Source organism: Ochotona curzoniae, unplaced genomic scaffold (assembly GCF_017591425.1).
Source record: "Ochotona curzoniae isolate NIBS_2020 unplaced genomic scaffold, NIBS_Ocur_1.0 contig_3520, whole genome shotgun sequence".
In the NCBI taxonomy this organism is placed as follows: domain Eukaryota; kingdom Metazoa; phylum Chordata; class Mammalia; order Lagomorpha; family Ochotonidae; genus Ochotona; species Ochotona curzoniae.
Window position 1 is genome coordinate 24,847,081 of NW_024465894.1, and position 21,372 is coordinate 24,868,452.

Below are 21,372 nucleotides of genomic sequence, written 5' to 3' on the forward strand. Positions count from 1 at the left end.
TGCAATGCATTTTTTTGAAAAAATTATTTAAAAATGAAAGTAGTTCTAATTGTCAGTAATAACATAGGAAGAACAAAATGGTCAGATTTCATTTATGAATACTGACAAAAGAATTCTAGATAGAATTTAGCACATTGGAAATCATGAAACATAATAAAGTTGGGGTTTTTTCCCCTTAAGAACATATTTATTTTGGCCTGGTGTAGCAGCCTAGCAGCTAAAGTCCTCACCTTGCATGCACTGGGATACCATATGGGTGCTGCTTCTAATCCTGTCAGCCCAGCTCCCATCTAGCTCCCTGCTTGTGACCTGAGAAAGCAATCAAGGACAGCCCAAAGCCTTGGGAGCCTGCACATGCATGAGAGACCCAGAAGAGGCTCCTGGCTTCTAACTTCTGATTGGCTCAGCTCTAGCTGTTGTGGCCGCTTGGGGAGTGAAGCAACGAATGGAAGAGCTTCCTCTCTGTTTATCTAACTTTCCAATAAAAAGTACAAGTAATCTTTAAAAAGTAAAGAATATATTTATTTGAATGCATGACAGAGAGAGAGGGAAAGATGCAGAAACATACATCTTTCATCAACTGCTCACCACTAATGGCCAGGGCTGAGCTGGGTCAAAGCCATAAACCAAGAACTCCATTCATGTTTCTCATGTCAATGACACGCCTCTAAGGATTTGAGCCATCATCTGCTGCCTCCCAGAAGCACTGCAGGAAGCTAGATAAGAAGCAAAGGCGCTAGGTCTTGAACAAGGTACTCCAGTATGGGATCCAGGTACCCCAAACAGCACGTTGACCTTCTGTGCTCTGATGCCTACCCTATGACTTGAGTTGTTTTTTTATTTGTTTTTCTTTCTTATCCAGAAATATTCAAATCATTAGGAATGGGTTTCTGTTACAAAACCTTTGTTTTATTTTCATTTATTTGAAAAAAACAATAAAAATGGAGAGAGGGCGGCAGAGATCCCCAGTCACTGGTTCACTTACCAGATGCCAGCAGCAGTTAAGGTGAAACCAGGAGCCAAAAACTCAGTCCAAGTACTGAAGTGTTTGAGCCATCGTCACTACTTTCAAGAGTGCACATTAGCAGGAAGCTATAGTAGAGAGACTGGCGCTCAACACTAGGCACTCTGTTACATTCTGTGGTTGTTTGTTTCTAGAAATTTACTTTCAGGGTTATCCAATTGATGGGTATATAAAAATTTCTGGTAGTTTGACACTGTTTACTACCATAACATCAGTTGCAATTTTTTTTTCTGACTCTTATTTTTGAGTCTTTTTCTTGGTCTAAATAATGGTTTATCAATATTGTAGATGTTTTAAAAAATTAGCTATTTCATTCTTCAGCAATAGGATTTTTGTTATTGTAGATTATTCCTGTCTCTGATGATATATCTTTTTTGCTCAGCTTGACTTTCCTGGTTTCATATTGCTCTCTGTGCTCTCTTGTGATGCACTGAGCTTCTTTAATATGATTATTCTGAGTCTGTGAGATAATAGAGTGATTAACTTGGTTGATCTTGGAGATTTGTTCCTTGGATTGGTCCAGGTTCCCTATTCCTTTGTTTGCCTTGTTATCCATTCCACTGCCATGTGAGCCTCTATCCTTACGGACTAACTTCACTCACAGGAAGACTTTCGCCAATCAACACAACTGCACATTGTGGGGGTCTCTCAAACTTTGTCTGGGTATCCATCTTTTCTGGGTTCTTCCACAAAATTTACCAATTAGAGAGGTTTCGTTTTGTTCTTTTTTTACAAGATCATCATAGTTGCTTCACCCTAGACTCTGTCTATAGTACTGCAAATTCTCTGGCACAGTTCTAAGCCACTGGGCATTGTCCTAAGCAGGCACCAGGCATCCAAAGTGTGTTGGTTACTTCAGGACTCACACATGTCAGAGTCAGATGGGGCAAAACAAGCAACAACAGAAGTCCCACCAGTAATGCAAAGAACACTGTCCCTTCCGGAAATCCAGAACCCTGGAGGCATTGGGTATCCATTTGACTCTTCTTCCCCTCCCATGATGGAAATCATCTGTTGAATTGTTATTTTCTTCCAAATAACACCAAGAGGCACTAATGTAGGAAATAGGTGACAATGGAAAAAGTAAATGGCTTTTACTGCTTGCTTAAATGGATTGTTCTTGACTTGAATATACAGTATATGTTCCTGTATCCTGTGACTTCCTGATTTGTTTGTGATATTCTCCTAAAGGTTCTTGGGACCATATATTGTGGTCAGGGCTGAGGCTTCCTTTGGCATCTTTGTTCTGAAATCAGACTTTCACTTTTTATTCACTGTATTTCTTGTTGTTTGAATTTTCCATGTCAGTAGTGTCTTATTTCCAACATGTGAACAGGAACTGCGCATATTCAATTTTTAAATGAATGAAAGAAAAGTTGTATAAAAAACAAAAGCACATAAAGATCATTGTTTTCATATTTTTTATTATTTGTTCTAAAGTTTAGGAGAAATTGTTCTATTTTCACATGTTATTCAATCCTTCCACTATTTTGACCTTTACTAAATTCTTATAGCCGTCACAAGAGTACACTGTTAGAATATAAAAAAATAAATTAACAATACAAATTACTAAGGAGAAGACTTTAAGATATGCCTTAACAATCCAGCTAATAGTTTTGAAAAAAAAAAAAAAGATTTATTGAGCTTTGCTATTTCTTTTGCTTTAGGCTTTAGGATTTTTGTCTTCTTATGGAATAGGAATGGAATATGATCAAGCCAAGGTAAAGCCATTCTATTTTTTTCTCCTGGCACAAAATAAACTTCTTTAAAATGACACGGAGTAAACGATCTGTTCTTTAAGTAAATAAATTCACTCTAGGATGGTGATTAAAATATTAACTCAACAGAAAAATTCAGTATCCTTATACCACAAGTTACTTAAAATGTCATATTTTGGTTTCCTCACTACAGGCAGATAATACCTGTTGAAAGAGATTTTGTGATGATTGAATGATATATTATATGTACTTTCCAATCTAGACTCCATGAGAAGGTAAACCCCAATAATTGACAGCTATATTAACAGAGGAAGAAACTGCTAATGGAATTTATCTCTGAGTGCTTCAAGGTTTATTCCTGGGATAGGCATAAAATATCAGTGGGTGACTGAGTTTCAAATTAAGATGATCAATGTAATTTTTTTTTTTTTTAACTTTAGGCACTCATCTATTATACCTTTGGAAGTGCTGGTGGGAGCATGATGTCTCAGATGATTTTGGTTTGTAAATTAAATATTCTGAAACCAAAATAGGTATATTATAAACACATCATTGTCTGGATATTAAAAATCTATATGCTTGTGTTTTAGGGATACAGATATTTGTCAGGAATCAATGTTCTACAGAATTGTGAAGTTGCCCTAAATCATTACAAGATAGTGGCAGATTATAGTGAGTAATCCCCATAATTTAAGGCAGATTTGCCACAATATTTTTAAAGTATATATCAATTTATATACATTTATAAAAATATCATCTATCCTTTTAATATTTAATATAGTAATATTGTTTTGATACCATTCTGTAAGGGTGATGTTTTGTCTCTTTAATAGTTACTTTATATTCATCTATGTGAATCCATTATATTCATCTTTTATTTTTGTTGATCTATATCCCCAAATGTTTCTACTTTGCTTTTCTTGTGATGTTTTCTTCAACTGAGCATTTGAACATACACCAGCAGGCACTGAGCAGTTCCCTGACTATATCTAACATTTAGAATATAGGATGATGACTTGCTGATGTTCTTAAAGAGCTAAATATTAAACACATACTTGAGATATGTATCACTGCATTTGGGAATAATTTAATCATTATTCTATTACCCTATGCTTTGTCTACAGAAATTGGAATGTGTGATCAATAATAGTTCCCAGAAACATTTTCAAAGTTGTGTATAACATTTCAACTGCAGTATCACTGAAATAGACTACATAGTAGTGTTTTTATATAGAAGCTTTCCAAGAAGTGAATGAGATTCACTTGGTTAATTTGTGTAACCAGAACAATGTCTAAACACATATCTGCTCATAAGATATCTCCTGTTTCCTTACGCCTGCTTGGCCAAAATAATTAAGCAGAGTCTGACATGTATATAAGTTGATAATATTTTGTGTAGGTTGCAAAGAACATCTAGGTTTCTTGCTCTTTTTTCATACCTAAATGAAAATGAGCACAGTTTTATTTCTCGTGAAGCTTCCCTGTTAGCAAACCAGATGTCTGCACAATTTAAGGCATATAAGCCAAACAACATCTTCTTTATCTTGAATGTTAATCTCTTTCAGCCTATTGTTTTCTTGCTGGCTATTCTCTGCCCTGTTTCTATTTGCAGTTGCTGATAAATTGGAAAAAAATGAAGGTATTCCAGTGGAAAAAGTGAGACTAACTGAGAGACCAGAAAATCTCAGTTCCAACAGTGAAATTTTGGATTGGGACATTTACCAATACTATAAACTTTTGGCAGAAAGAGGAGATGTTCAGATACAAGTAATTTCCACAGATAAGATTGACTTTTTTAGAACATGCAAATGATAAGATTCTTGATTCTCTCTGACCCACCCTGAATGTGTAAGGAAAGAAAAAACCCTTTCCTCCTTGCACTACTCTTGTTTTGTCCCGTCACGCACAGTTCCTGGTCCTACTGGAGAGCTAGTTGCCATAGTAATAAAAATATTCCTTTGCATTTCTTCCTGAAAATGCATTTTAAAAATAACTTAGATTTCGATTATAGACTAAAAACAGCATCAAATGCTGGTTTGGAAATCAATGAACCCCTCCAAGGATTTAGAAATGTTCTATCTTCAGGAATTGGTCAATCTTCCTGTGACCTTTGAGAGTCAAGAGTGAATGCCCTTAGGCTTATGTGCCTGGGTGTTCCTGCTTACTAGCTGCTGGAATTCCTACTATTGAGAAAGTCTTATGCTCAGCAGCAACCAATTAGTAAAATATAAAGTCTAGAATGTTCCCTTGCTTCTTTCAAGACACTCCATCTTTATCAAACTGAATCAATATCTTACACTAACAACACCATGTTTCTTTTACATTTAAATCAATGCTACTACTACTAAAATGATTCTCAAAAATCATCATTCCTAGGTATCTCTTGGACAGTTACATCTCATTGGGAGGAAAGGTCTAGATCAGGACTACTATGTAAGTCAATCTCAAGATTTGGTCATATGGAGTGAGGAGGATAGCGGTGAGGGAGGCTGATGAGGCAGAGGGAGGGGAGAAGGGGAGACGGGAAAGTGTGGGAAATTGCCTAGAGGGAAACCCAGCCTTACTTCCTTGGCCAACCCAAATCCCAAATGGTGAGGAAGAACAAAGTTTGCATCACAAAGCACATTCCTACCTGCCTTCAGTCACAAAGGGAAGAACAGTTAGGGCACACATACTCCAACAGAATGGAGCCTTTTTCCATCCTTACACTCAGGTAAGGAAAATATTCCTACCTGCAGGCTTTGAACATGCCCCATCCACAAAGGCCAGCAGCAGAAAGTCCACCTGGGAGTTTGATGTTAAGGAGCCTCTAAGACTAACCTCATTCCCATGTGGCTAGATCAAACAACAGCCTGCTCTAATATAATTAAAAGTATATTAAGCATTTGTATGAATTTGCTAAGCCTATTTCCATCACTTAATCTAATCATATTCTATCCCAATGAGGCTGCTAGATTAATCAGTCATTCGTGTGATTTGTCCTATACAACATCCTCACCAAGATGGAATGGGTTCCTGTCTAGATTCTGACTGTGGTTACAAGCTTCTCATCACCATCAACCTGGGATTGTTCTTTAAAAGATGTCTTTGCAGTTCTTGCCATTTTATGGGGGGAAAGTGTCCATTGTCTCAAAGGAACATGTACCCTAGTGAAATATAATCTCATCGGCTGAGTGATATAAATAACTACTTTGTAAGGTTGTTAACATTAAAGAAGTGATCTGTTATACCCTGCATTTAATTTTATTTTTTAAATGGACACATCTTTGGTAACATAATTTGCATTGTATGTGAGATACAGTAAACATCAGATAAATGTCAAAGTTAATTTCATAAAATCAGATTAAATAGGATAAACAAGTGTATTCCAAGGCAGCTCAGTTGAAGATTTTCAGAATGCTTCTAATTCTTAATCATAACAAAGGGTATGACATCTTAGATGGAAAGTTCAGCGTCCATAATATCACTCCAGTGTCAGATTTCAGCCTGCAATGAATTTCTTATATTAATTACAGGATATATAGCATGGGTGAGTTCCTCATTTTCCATACACATACTATCTGGGTTTGTACAGGCACCCAGCCTCAGCTTGTAGGAAAGATACAAGATCCTACTCATTATAATAGAATCCCTCAAAGTGAAGTACTTCCAATGAGCTCCAGCCATCGTGAACAGCCTAGAGGAGTTAGAGCTAGCTACAGCTGAGAAGAGCAATCCCAGGGCTGGCACTAAAGCACCACAGGGTGCAGCAGCAGCAGCAGGCAGTGGCTGGGCAGTATCATCAGGCTTTGCCAGTGCACTGGTTGGTAGAAGGCTTATGGTGTCTGTTTTTGAGAGCTCAGGTCACAGTCAGAAAATACACTGTTGAACAAGGGAAAGGAGGTTGTTTAGGAAACAGATTTTGAACTCAGGCCTTTAGCATTCAAAACTTGAGCTCTTTTAACCAAACTTTATTTCTTTTTTACTTGAGCAAAAGGAAGCAAAGAAATCCATCTTTTTTTCCCATGTAATGCAAGAGAGATGCCATGACTCTCAGGTTCCTTCAGCTCTAACTTTCTGAGTAGGCCTTCTAAATGCCACTTAAATATCCTCCCAAATAAGGAGAGTTCAGTTTCAAAACAATGCCTGTCCTTCTCTTGGCCACGTACAGGCAGGTCCTTTTTATGTGTGTCAGCCTGAGGCAAGTTAATGTTCCTGGAGGGTCGCGGTCAAATTCTCAGACTGAGTGGCTAGATGTCAGCGAACTTCCTCTGCAGAACAAACCGCTGCCAAACTTAGATGACTTAAAACAACCCCCATTTATTTAATTCAAGGTTTAGGTCAGCAGTTTGGGGTAGCTTTGGCTGAGCCCATCTGGTCTGGGCTTTGATCACTTGTGCAGGTAGCTGGAGTGGTAGCTAGTGTTGGTAGCTTCTGTTTGTGAACGGAGTGAATGAAGTCTCTCCTTGAGATCTTGTATTTCAGTGAATGGCTCAAGCCCTTGGCATGGCAGTGGAAAGTTCTAAGAACACAGAGCTGAAGTCTCTTGAGGCCATAATTCAGAACTCAAAAATCCTTCCTGTCACTTTCTTGTGTCACTTTCTGTAGGGCCAGTAAGACTGAAGGAACAGGGAAGCGGACACCTGTCAGTGGGCAGAGCCCCAAAGAAAGTGGCATCTTTGCAGTTCATCTTAGTTTAGTTGCATCAGAAACAACTTGAGGTTACAGAGGAAATACATATAGAGGAGCAGGAAGATAAAGCATACGCTCAAGTTATGAAAGGTTAATCCTGCAGCTTTTCTGATGTCTGGCATCTCTTCCTTCAACTGTCATTTCCTTAGAGAGGATGTTTTGATCAACTCGACTCAGCTCATCACTTACCTTACCACACTGTGTTTATTTGATTCATGACCCATGTGACTCATTGATTTCTGTGAATCTTTTTTTCCCCATTAAGCAATGTAAAATCTTGTCTGTCATGCACTATATTTACTGTACTTAGAATAGTGCATGGCAATGTGAGGCACCAGTGTTTGCTTAATAAATGAGTGAAGACTGGCATCAAAATATGTGTTGCTCCCCAGCCTGCAAACCACTTGAGCTGGTATGCTAATTTTTCAGTCCACTAAAAAAACTTATTAGCATAAGCCTCTCTTTTAATACAATGACCCAGTTTACTGCCCAGTAAATTAAATATAAAAAATCCAAAAATAACTAGTTTGCTTCCTCTACTCTCCTGTCACTGCTGGGCTGAATTAATCTCTCCTGAGAGTTGTTATCAAAAACAACATTTTTGCCCTCATCCTGACCAAATTTTTAACTTTTGAAAATTATTGTGTATGTGATACTTGATTGCATTATTTTGATTTTTCTATACGTGCATTTTAATGTCATTTGCATTTCTAAATATATACAAGCTCAGAATGGATTGGGTTAGGAAAACAGAGTGTTTGGGTGCATATTATTAAAGCAGATAGAACATAATTAAATCTGGCAGAGGAATAATATCATATATGTGAAAGTAACTGCTTTATTTATCCTGCCACTCATTAAAGAAAAAAGCTAGTAGCATCCCTTTTTGGGATGATTTACAGAGCTTGGAATTTTTTTTTTCAAATGTTCATAAATATTTTTAGAACAGTGTCTTTTCTTGGCATTCTATTCTATGGGAAATGTTACAAGTCGATTAAACTAAGGATTTTCTTAGAGCCAGTGAAAAAGTAATGCTCATTAAAATAAACAGAGACAGGAGTTCAAATTTTAAAAAATTTGATATAATCCCTGAGACAGATCTTATTTCATTCGAATACATCATCATTTGTAAAATATACATTATTTTATGTTCCCCTAAATCAATATATTTAGAATATGCCAATGACAGTAGGAAATACTATGATTAAAATGGGGTTGGTTATGATGCACATGTTAGAAACAATGATGGTAAATATTGGATTCTCAGTATATTTTTGAAGGACAGACAGACAGATGGATGCTTGATTTTAATTCAAGAGAAAAAAATCAGATTAATTCATGCATATCCATCAAATTAGCTTTCCAGTTCTGTTTTAAAATGTGTATACAATTGAGAAACAGCATTAAAAGGAGATCAATGTAGAAAGAAAACCTTTTTTCAGAACTCCCTACTGTAGCATATTTGAGAGCCAAATGACTCACCTGGATTTTGAAATGATTTCATAGAGTCATAAGAGTAGAGCTGAAGGGTTGCTAAAGATTACAGTTCAACTCGTTATGCTATAGATGTATAAATATTCATTCATTCATTCATTCATTCATTCATTCATGGATGTTCCCCTAGTCCCTTACAGCAGCCACTCTGTTCATTACACAGGATTGAACATTAGTAAAGACAAATATAAAAGGACAATTAAATCAATGGATGAATGCCAACATATAGACAGGACAGGGTGTCCTGGGAGCACAGAGGAGAAGACTACGGATGAGGAAACCAAGGCCTGAAGATAATGCTGCTTGCATAAATGTTACCTAGAGACATATTTGCCATCTTGGCTCAGTAGAGATAGTCACTTTCATTTTTTATATTAGTGTACTTTAAGTTGGTAAACCATACATTGCTATGTAACTCTCCCCTAAACAAGGTCTGCTTATAATTTTCCAGACATTTTTAGCTTCACTAAATACTCTTGAATATCCAAAGGCCCCTATTTTACACATGCACACACAAGAAATCCTTAAGTTGGTATATAACGGTATACAACGGCAACCTGCTGAGTCTTTTGTAAACAGCAAGAGTTATGTCTTAATTGTTTTGTGTGATGATGTCATGTGATTCCTGTGGAGACTTTCTGGATGATCAGGCTAAGGCCTAGGACATATGGCAGCAAAGTACAAGATCAGCTCTTATGAGTTATTCTAGACTGTTGAATACTACAGCTTAGACAAAAATCAGAGCCTTTGTCAGTTTCCTGAAATTGAGTTTGAAATTATTTTGCAGTCCACCACCTATGCAGGAAGACCTCTCAGCAGCCAGCCTAATATATTTGGTCTTACCCTGTCTTATAAACCTTAGGGTGCCACATAACCAATTCTGGCAACTGTGGTACAAATTCTTACTTAGTGTCAAGCCAGAAGCCTACTTTTTCAAAAGAATATATTATTTAGCTCTATGCTAGGATTCAATTCATTTCATAAATCCACATGCCCTGCATACCCTTCCAACTACAAGAAATAAGTTTTCATACACACACAAAGGATCTTCTAAAAATTTTATATTATGAAAAAAGCTACGCTTGGCTTTAAAGAAAATCACATCAAAATGAATTTATCATTTAATTAATCTTTTTTCCATGATCATTTTGAAGTTCTTCCATACACATATATTCTTTTACCCTTCAAGTTTATGATTCAAGCAACACTTGGAATACTGCCTGAAACAAAGTGCAGCAATTCATAGATACTTTTTTGGAGTGCACATTGCATGAATAAAATTTGGTTCAAACTGCTATTTTGTAGGATTTGTTTATGAATGACAATAATACTTTTCCTTTTCTTTCCAGAAAGCATTATACTATTTCTTAAAGGCAGCAAAGGCCGGGAGTGCAAATGCCATGGCACTCATAGGAAAGGTACATGCTTCATCTTGATCAATATTTTTCATATCTTAAACACCTAAAACCTTAGTGGTACAAGTTAGTAGAATCCAGTGTATGGTGATGATTGGACTGCAGGTCTCTTTCATGGAAGCAGCTGAAGAGTATTTGGCTACTGCCTGAGGGCAGTGTTCTTGAAGGGAAAATTTGGGAATAAGTCTCATACAACAGCACAGAAAGAATTCATGCAAATGTACATGGCCCAGGACTCCTCTGCTTAGTGTGAACATGAGCCTGTGAGTTCTTGTCCTTCCCTGCCCCGACAGGCAACTGGAGATTTAGACTGGTAACACATTGAAGACTGATTCATACACTGGTCCAAGTGTCTGTTTCCTTGTCCCTTGAAATGAGAAGCAACTCCAGCCTGAGCAAAGTCTGTTCTTTGTCACCTCTGAGGGATGGTTCCCTAGAATGGTTAGGTAGCCTTTGTGGAAGGTTCCTCTAGAAAGGCATTTTCTCTCTTAAAGACGATTCAGCACCAGTTTGACTCCCTGCTGCCAATTTGCATTAGTAACCATGGGAATGAGGGCCTTGCTTGCAGAAGTGCTATATACAGAACATCTAAATGAAAACAAAAAGGGGAAAGCAGGAAATAAGGTCCATATTTTGGTCCTTAAGCAAGGTCATTCAGAATGTATGTAGCATATTATACCCTTAGTTTTTAATTTTGTTTTAATTAAGGTAAAATTCAAATAACAAAATTAACCATTTTCAAGTGTGTAATTCAGTGGCATTTACTATATTCGCAATGGTATGCAACCATTACTTCTATGTAGTTTTAAAACATTTTGGGGGTCAGATTGGTGGCAAAGCAGGATGAGGTTACTACCTGTGACACGGCAGTACATCTGAGTGCTAGTGTCAAATCCCAACTGTTGCATTTGTGATTCATCTCTCTGCTAATGTACTTGTAAAAGCACTAGAAGATGGCATGAGAGTTGAGGCCTTATTACTACAAGGGGGTACAAGGATGGAGTTGTAAGTTTTGATTGAGTAGAGATCCTTGCTTTGACCTGGCCCAGCCCTGGGCATTTTAGAAATTTGTGGGGAGTGAACCATGGGATACAACATATTTCTATCTTTCTCAATCACAACCAAATAAAAAAAATTTTTTTAAATCCATTTTTATCACTCTCCAATTCCTCTTTGTTACATCATCTTTTCCTTTCCTTTTTCCTAGATGTATTTAGAGGGGAATGTAGCTGCACCGCAAAATAATGCTACTGCCTTCAAATACTTTTCCATGGCAGCCAGTAAGGTAGGTCCTCAGCCAATTGCTGTTAACACAGAAAGCCAATTGACACGCAGCTTGGAGCCCAAAAGAGTTGACTTTGCTGCTGCTATGCCAGACCCAGATAATGAGGCTGGACAGAGTTTTGTGTACTGGAAAAGTCCAGTACTGTTGTCAATAAATTGGTGGTTGTGTTGGTGGCGACATAACTTATCTTCAGGAAATGAAAAATGGGAGTGACTTATGCTATTCGTATATAGGGACCAGCAGGAAGCCATACAGAAACTCAGTTTTCCCCGCTCTGTGCATTCGATGAAGTCATCAGCTTAGGAATACAGAATAAAAGAGATAAGCACAAAAAAAAAAATTAAAGGGAAAACTCAATCAATAAATGTACTAATTTTAGGACAAAAATAATCAAGATAAGAATGTAGTTTTCTCTTGTCAAACCTTACCCAAAAGCTAAAATCCCCCTGGCCTAGTTAGGCCAGAGGTCTCTAAGGAGGCCAATACAGCAAGGTGATTGAAAGCATAATTTTGAAGATAGTCTGTTAGTTCAGGATTGTTAGTATCCAAAGTAGGGGGATGGCACCAAATTGATTTGGAGAGGAGAACAAGAGTGAGAGAAGTGGGTCAGATAACAAAATCTGTGGGGGAAATGTGGGCTTACCAATGCAGAACTGCAATCTCTGCTGGCTCGCACAAGAACTGTGGATGGGAACAGGCCTGGCTGGGGAGTTAAGGGGATGCCCCCGCTGGGCTGGACATGACTTCAGCCTCCACCAGCATGAATGTGTACTGGGTCAGGGGAGCGACAGATTGGGCTAGACTCCAGCCCCTAATGGTACTCATGAAAGCCAGATTGGGTGTAGAACAAACTGGGCTAGGTCTTGACTCCCACTGAAACACATGAAAGCTGTGTCTGGGGATGGGTCAGTATCGCTAGGCTGCAACACCCAATAGCAAGAACCAGAATGGGTGTTGGCCAGTAGAGCAAGGCCGCCAAGAGGTGGACAAAGTCGACCTGGGCCAAGGACCCACTGTTGTGTGCGAGAACAATAACTGGGAAGAGAGTTGATAGAGGTGCTTGGGAAACTGCTTCATTGGGACGCAGTCCCTGCAGGTAAATGCAACAAGCAAGGCAAGGAGCAGAAATGACCTCACCAGGTTACAGTACCAGCCAGCATACATGTGGGTCAGATCTGGGGACAGAACAGTCTGGACCAGTTCATAAAACCCTGGTAGATCTGAGGACCAGGTCAGGGAGCAGGAGGAGCCAAATCAGGCCACAACACCAGCCAGTTCACATTAGGGCCGGGACAGCAATCAGGCTAGGCTGAGATAGGCTGCAGCACCCACCAGTATGAGCTAGACGAGGCCAGGCTGCACAATAAGATTGTGGATGCTAAGGTAAGGCAAGTCATGCCAGCCTGGACCAAGTAGGAGCCAGGTTTGTGAGTCCCAGGGATGGGGAATCTGACAGGACTCAGGTAGTTTGGCTTAGGTCCTAGGGCCTGCCTGTGAGGTGGGTGTCAGGTTTGTGAGCCCCAGGGGTAGGGGACCCTGTGGGGCTTGGGTGACCTGACCCGGGTCCTGATGCTTGCCTGTGAGGTGGGTGCCGGGTTTATGAGCCTCAAGGCAGGGGATCGGGTGCGGTTTGGGTCACCTGGCCTGGGTCCTTGGGCTCACCTGCAAGAACATGTCCTACTTAGTGATAAAGGAGGAGCAGTGGACACAGGCCCTGTTGTAAAAGGAGAATATGGCAGCTTGTTTGGTGTTGTGGTAGAAGAAGAAGAACAGAATAAACTGAACAAATACCCCAGTCAAACAATGACAGCAAAAAATATCTCAGTGAATGGAGCTAATTGACATTGGGAAGGTGACATCATCCTTGGATGAGTGAAATCGACAGCATTCCAGAACTATACAAACCACTTGGGTAGAACCCTCAGAATACATGCACATTGAAACTCTGGGTTGATATAAGGTGGCGGTTCCTCATCCCTGGGTACTGGGACGTGTGGAAAGTCATGTGTGGCTTCCCCCTTCGTCTCTCCCCTTCCCCCAGAAATAACAAGAAGAAATAGCAAAATTGGAAACAATGAGTTCACCCAATTTTGTCTAAATCTTGATCTTTCCAACCTTGATCAACCATGCAATCATTTTTAAAAATTAATTTAAGAAAGTGTACACCAGTCAAGACAGACAAGACATTGTAGATAGGACACAGTGGTAGAGGGGCGTAAGATTTCACTAGGTGGGGGATCTGACGTGAGAATTCTGCTTACCAGACCTCAGGGCAGCCCTTTTTCTGCTACTTGTTGGAGAAAGGTTATGTGGATGGGCAGAGTGAGTGCCATATCACCCATGATACACTAGCTTGATCATGCCGAAAACCCTGTTGGCAGTTACTAAGTAAAGCCAATGATTTATAATATATACTGTGAGTCTGGCATATTATAAGATATTCTTTCTGTTTGGTATAACCTGGGATAGGCAATCCTAGAAGTTGGTGCTAAGCCAAGAGGACACTGGGCTGTGAAATAACACCAAGGTCTAGGATTATCTACTTACACTCAGTCCTATCAGTTTTAAAGTTAGCTGTCTATGCCCCAATTCCCCAGCAGATCCTATAAAAACCCATAATTTCAATATATAAATATATATGTGTGTGTATGTATGTAGCATACAGATTATATGTGTATGAAGAAAGCTTGAAAAAGGTCCTGGGGGAGGGAGAACCACAGAATGGGGATGAAGACTGTTCAATGTCTGCTTCCTACTGAAAGTGGCAGTGCAGTTAGGGCAGTTGTTTCTGTCTTCTCCATGGCTGGACCTGAAATCACGGAAGTACTGGCTGGTATTAGACATCTCATAGTAGGAGGATGTTGTTGACATGGAATCGAATGAAATTTTGGGTCATTGAAGGATAAATCAGTTTATTAGTTTGGGATATATGGAGTCATATTTTTAGAGCTATAAGAAAAGAGAAAAGACAACAAAACAAAGCCTGTTACAAAGGGAATATAAAGATGCATAAATCCAGATAGCCAAGATAATTTTGAAACAATTGTTCCAAGGGCCCTGTGTCCACTGTGGAATTTTCGGTGCCGTATCCAGCAGTTTGTGGCCAGTGTCCAGGATGAGACATGATTGGTTGATGTAGAAACAACATCCTTCCTCTAAGAACAAAGACACCTTCCCTTTTTTGTTGTTAACAGGTACAAACATCATTTATTGTTGTAAGATGACTACTGATGAAGAGTCAACTTGGGCTTAAGCCCTAAGAAGCCTTTGACATAGGTGTCTAAGCTTTTTGTGTAACTATAAAAAAGGTCTGGCAGTAGGAAAAGATATCACAAATCCTCCTACCTTTGTGTCTACACAGTAGCAGTTGCTAAACCTGCCTAGCACAATTATTAGGGTCACAGTTCTTTTATGATGTATATTTGTAGGTTTAGTTACATCTGTAGATATGTAATATAAAAGCTAACCACAAATACAAAATAGTTATTGGGACCTATGTTAACACTTGGTAGGGCCATGAGACGGATGGTTGTTGGAAAGGCATGGATACATGTTTTGGGCCAGTTAGTGAGGAAACAAAATGTTGATCTCATAAAAAATAAGATCTCCTCTTTATATCTTGAATTATCATGGATGGGAAGCTTTTTCAGTAGGCATCCCACTGACTCCCATTATCTGGGTGAACTGGGAGGGAGCCTAGTATGAATAGGAGGTCAATATAGGTGGTATCTCTAAGGAAATTCATAGTCCTCACTGCAGTGCCAACAGTGAACATAGGCTGACCACTCAGGTCAGTTTTGGCAGAGTGGGCCCTGCCCATTCTGTTATTGTGTTTGTATTGTTTCTGGTTAAACTGACCTTGTCGGGTGTCCTTAATGCAAATCATGATGTAAAGCAGCAGTGAATTAGGCCTTCTTGTTGGAATTAGAGACAGCCTGAACTAGACATGATCTTGGGTGTGCTTTGACACTTTCTTTTTCTGTGAGTTAGAGTAGTGCCCATAAGCAGAAACATGTCTTTCTAGGTAAACTCAATCATGTCAGTCAGCCTACACCACCTGTTCAGCTCTTTATTAGGGTCCTCAGTGTAGCTTCCCATCTCCCCTTCTGTCTGATTGAAGTCTTGTATTGTGAAGATTTATAATCTGAAAGTGGTAGTTTGGCCCACTATCTCCTGTAGAAGGTGCTTTTCAATGGCTTTTATACTCGGGGCTTAGGGCTGAGTCTCTAAGCAGAGGAAGGCAGCTGATGGGTATCAGGACACAAATGCCTATTTACTGCCCCCCATCTCCCCTGTTAGCCATTCAAGGCTGTGCAGTCAGAAAGACATGCATGCACCTCTCACATGTTCTCCAGATAATTTTCATCCGTGTTTTCCAGAAACTCCCCATAGGATTTTCTCAGGAAAATCTCACAGAATATTTACACATGATACCAAAAACGTTTTATTAAAAGACAAAGCCCCATTAATCTAACTGTAAATGTTTCTAGGGAGTCACACAGTGAATGACAAAAAAGTTAAAACAGACATGATTACAGTCACAACCTGGCAGTTTATAGCCTGTGAGAAAGCACAACGGGGTTTCACAGATCTTTTATCGTGATGGGAGGGCAGTGGTGATCAGAGAACTCTGAGTTTCATGAGCCACATGTTGGGCTCCAATCATGGAACAAAGGGAACAGAGAAACACAGGTGGGCAGAGAAACTTACAATTTCAATTTCCCAAGTAAGAAAATGTGAAGTCTCTGGGTCAGAAAGGTTAAGTGGTTTGTTCTTGATAGTCTAGAAAAATCTTGAGAAGAAATTGGAAAATATAACCCTTTAGGGGTCTCATTAATGCTAAAAAGATACTACTGGAAAACTATTCTCTTATGCCCAGTTTTTATGTTTTTTTGTTTTGTTTTGTTTTGTTTTGCTTTTTTAATTGTGGCAAAGGAGGTAGAGAAAAGTAGGAAATAAGCAAAGATTTGGGGTTGCTGCCTAACAGACATGACATTCCATCTCTCAGCGCATCCCCTCCTGATCTTTAAGACTGAATAAGGAGGAATAGCAAGTGGTGGGAGGGGAGGTGAGAGAGAGAGGAGAGAGAAGTGTCTACTGTGCGTGTATCAAAAAAAGATGTGGATGAAAGACAAAGCAGGGAGGTACCAGGGTGGCTAGTTGAAAAGGAGAATTATACAATCCTCAGTCTCCATGAAGTGCAGGCAAAGGGACTTTGGGTGCCTGCAGACAAAGCCAGAGAGAGAATAGGATAGACATGAAGTAGACAGGAATAGGCTAGATGGGAAGCATTCCTCAAGGTGAGTTGACCAGGACTCAACTACCATGCTTGTTTCCTTGTGGCTGGCTCAGTCAAACACATTAATGAACATGGCTGAAACAGAGGTTTGTCTTTGTGCAAGGGAGAATTTAGTTATGAAGCAGAGACTAGCAGTAAGCAAGGTAAGAGAGTTTAATGGGGTAAGGCGTCCATTGAAGTGGCACCTCTTCATACAGTGTCTGAGAGAAGGAAAGAGAGAAGGGGAGAGAGAATCCACTCATTTCAATTGGGGTAAACAAGGCTACATATTTTAAATGGAAAGACACATCTGACAGAACAGGTGGGCATCTTGGTAAAGAACTGAGAATGGAGACAACCCCCTCCCTTTTTTTCCAGAATGTTCAGTATAACATTCTGATTGATGAAGTCCTAATAGTAGGTGAGGTATAGGAATTTCATGGTGTTTTGGGTGGGATCCACACTGCAGGAGCCCCAACATCTTTAATTGGCACCAACTAAGAGAGAGTCAAGGACATGAAGGATAACTTCCATCCTATCCACATCATGGCTGACCAAGATGGGTGGGTGGGGGGTGAAGAGCTGGAGCAGCTGCAATAGGTGGAGACGAGTGTCAGGAAAAGGAAGGGTACTGAGAAGGTTTGGAAGGAGAGGAAGATTGGTCAGCTAAGGCAGAGGTAGGAGGAGGAGATGACAGAGGAACATGATGAGTCGGATCAAAGTCAGGCTCAAACATTGAAGGTTGAGAAGTTAGAGATTTGATCTTTTCCCAAGAGACTCAGTGATTGGAAATTTAATCTTCCCTGACAAGGAGAATCTGATAGGTAGTACAAGACCGACAGAGTCAAGGGCAGTTACAAAAATAGAAGAATGCTCAAACATAAGAAACCCTGGACCATTTACAAATTGCAATTGATGAAATTGTCCCAGAGAATGTGGAGTTCAAAGATCCTATTTTTGGACCATTGACTATTATTAACTAGCTTATACTGTGGCCAAACTGAATAACAGAAAAAGATAAATCCCTTTGATTAAATGTTTTCTTCTAGATACAGGATAAGGTTAACTTCTATGTGGAAAGAAAATGGGGCCTCAGAGCCAAGAACAAGGGCGAGAGAGAAAAGCAGGCATCATCAGATATCTCACTGTACCCTAAAAGGATTAGATTGTCTCTTCTGGGCATCTCTGGAGAGGTCAGGCCCAGGCCAGAAGGGAACAAGGCAGGCCAGGCACAAAGGGACAGTTGCTCAAGCTAGAGGGGAGACCTGACCAAGCTAGAATTGGTAAGGGGCCAAAAAGCACATAAGGTGGATCCAAAAGGTCTCTCAGAAATATTTGTTGAAGAAACAATGGGAGGCCAGCGGTGTGGCCTAGCTAAAGTCCTCACCTTGAACGCCTTGGATCCCATATGGGCACCGGTTCTAATCCCAGCAGCTCCACTTCCCATCCAGCTCCCTGCTTGTGGCCTGGGAAAGCAGTCGAGGACAGCCCAAAGCTTTGGGACCCTGCACCCATGTGGGATACCTGGAAGAAGTTCCTGGATCCTGGCTATGGATCGGCATAGAATCAGCCGTTGTGCTCACTTGGGGAGTGAATCATCGGACTGAAGATCTTCCTCTCTGTCTCTCCTCCTCTCTGTATATCTGACTTTCCAATAAATAAATCAATCTTAAAAAATAAAATAAAATAAAAAAGAAACAATGGGGAGGTGGAGCTTCCCCATGAAACAGCTACCTCAAAATCACCTTTTCAGGTTCTAGCACCAAATGTTAGGTTTAGGATTTTTAGGGTTGGAAGGTATGGAAACAACCAACAAAAGCAGAAAAGACTTTTATTATATTCAAGACAACATAGTAGGTAGAATTATGGATTCAGCCAGTTCACACAGTGAGCTCTCACCTAAGGTGAGACTTCAGCCCCTCTTTAAGTTACCTGTTAGGTAAGGGTATTCTGTACGTCATGTGGACAGTGCCCATGCTAAGGTGGGCTTAAACACACAGAAAGCCCTGTTGGCAGTTGTTAAATGAAGTGGATGATTTACAATATATTGTTCTCTCAGGTATGTTTCTCCTTGTCTCTGTAAGTTTCCAATAAAAATAAATATTTTTTTTAAAAAGAGAAACTTAAAAGAAACAAAATTGTATTTATGAAACATGTAAACATGTCTGGATTTTTCTCTGTGTCATTTTGCCATGGGAAAAAAAAAATCAGTATAACACTATTTACGTAGCATTTGCATTGCAGTAAGTATTATAAAGAACTAGAGTTGACTTCAAGTGCACAGGAGGGGTACAGGCATTTAACCTAGCACTTCTGACACACATCCCACATCAAGGTACCAGGGTTCAAGTCCCAGCTCTGGCTCCTGACTGCCACTTGTTACCAATGCAGAGGAAATGGTGATGGCTTAAGTAATTGGATTCCTGCCACCCAGATTGTATTTTTGGCTCCCACTTTGGCCCTGGTATTTGGCAAATAAAGCAGCAGATCTGCCTCTCTCTCCTCTCTCCCTCCCAAATAAATAAAAGAATTAATCGAATGAAGTACATAGAATTGCATTAGAGTGTCTGCAAATACTATGATATATTTTATAAGGGACTTAAGCATCCTCCGGCGTTATTACCTACAAGAACCCTATGGATACTCAGGAATGCCTATCAATATCTTCCTGCTGTGCAAGTCTCTGCCTTTGTTCCTAAACTCTTTGAGGCTGATAAAAGTTAGTAGCACTCTGAACTGCTATACTACATAAAAAGTGTCCTCATCCTAATAGCCATCAGCCTAATGTTGGCAAATGACCTTGATAAACTTTCTATTCCTGCACACCAGGAAGCATTTTGTTGTCCCACAATTTCATACTGCAACACGGGCAATAAAGATGTACTCAGATCAGAATATTTTCAACTCTTAGTTGCTGAAAGCCCACATGCTGCTTTAGGAGCCTATTTATAAATGACTAGCACCTCAGAGCTGCTGCTATTGTGGTGTAAATTACTGAGGCTAGTACCCAGCTCCTCTCCCTTGTAATTTACATGAAATTGTTGCTTGGCGAGACAGTTATCCCAAGTAGCATTCGATTAGAAGGGTAAGGCAGAGCAGACAAAAAGAAGAAATAGTGGAGGAAGGGCTCATAGAATCAGGCAAATAACCCTGATTTATCAGCCGCAAAGAGTAGCACTAGGAAGTTGGGTGCAAAAATTAACAGCTCCCAAGCTCTTCAGGTTTAGCAACCAGTAGTCATCTGGGACCTTTGTGTTCCAAGCCTGTCATAATGTCCTTTATGAAAGAATACTAAAGGGCCCGGTGCCGCTGTAGCCTAGTGGCTAAGTTCTTGCCTTGCACGTGTCAGGATCCCGTATGGGCACCAGTTCATATCCCGGCTGCTCCATTTCCCTTCCAGCCCCCTGCTTGTGGCCTGGGAAAGCAGTAGAGGATGTCAAAGCCTTGGGACATGCACCCACGTGGGAGACCGAGAGGAGGCTCCTGGCTCCTGGCTTCAGATCAGCTCAGCTCTAGTTGTTGCAGCTACTTGATGGTTTGAAGATCTTTCTCTCTGTCTCGTCTTCTCCCCATAAATCTGACTTTCCAGTAAAAATAAATAAATCTTGAAAAGAACACTAAATTCTGAACATCATTATGTGGACATGGCCACTGACTCCTCAGTCATTGCATGGACAATCTGTAAGCTTCTTTACTCAGATTCTTTTTTTTTTTGAGGAGTGACTCCAACATCAGCTCTTCTCATTTTCTCTCCTTCCATCCCCACTTCCTTTCCTATCCTGCTGGAATAAAAGGACCTCCTAATACTTCATTGCAACTATCATGTTATTTTGGGACAGAGTGACTTCAAGAATTAGGGATCCATCCCTTCCTCTCCTTGCATTGTCACATCTTTAGGTTGCCTGTCAATTGACCATGATTTAACCCTTAACATCTAGATGAGAAAATCTTGGTTATGTTATAAGCAATCAAATTGGAATAAATAAGCACATACCACCATAACTTTAACCATTTACAGTGTCTGGATTGAATTCAAGAATCTCTAAAACGTTATTTGGTAATTTATATCAACCTCCTTTCAACAAGGTAGGTAACAAGCGTCTGAGTGGACTTCCCCTCTGAAAACATCTTCAAAAAACCAATGTAAATGTCACTCAAGCTGCCTCACTTCCTAAACTCCCCTGAGGACTTGAGCGTCCCTTCTCTAGGTGAACAGAGCACTCCCCGTTGATTTCTGCTTCAGGGCTTCCTGCAGTTGCCATGACTTAAGAAAGTTGAGAATTTCTGTCATGTGAACTCTCCAAAGCAAAGATCATAACTTATTTATCTTTTTATTTTTGCCTTCTACCTCTGCCCAGTGCCTAGTATGGAGTCACATACCAATAAAGTACTAAATAAGTGTTGAATGACAGAATGAAAAGAATGGACTCTGCTGTCCCTCTCCTCCCTTCCAGACTGAAAGCAGAAGCAAGAGAGAGAGTCAGAAT

The 21,372-nt window shown here is 39.9% G+C and overlaps 1 protein-coding gene across 3 annotated transcripts in view; it reads left to right on the top strand.

The window, feature by feature from the left end:
• SEL1L2 (SEL1L2 adaptor subunit of ERAD E3 ligase) overlaps nt 1-21,372 on the top strand; it is an 84,046-nt gene that overhangs the window by 39,737 nt on the left and 22,937 nt on the right. For 2 of the 3 annotated variants that reach the window (XM_040981192.1, XM_040981193.1), the window contains exons 6-12: nt 2,692-2,745; nt 3,183-3,242; nt 3,333-3,414; nt 4,355-4,509; nt 5,119-5,175; nt 10,257-10,325; nt 11,530-11,607. In XM_040981192.1, coding sequence (XP_040837126.1) covers nt 2,692-2,745; nt 3,183-3,242; nt 3,333-3,414; nt 4,355-4,509; nt 5,119-5,175; nt 10,257-10,325; nt 11,530-11,607 — 555 coding nt within the window. The remainder of the gene's footprint in view (nt 1-2,691; nt 2,746-3,182; nt 3,243-3,332; nt 3,415-4,354; nt 4,510-5,118; nt 5,176-10,256; nt 10,326-11,529; nt 11,608-21,372) is intronic. The other variant, XM_040981194.1, reaches the window with a different exon arrangement.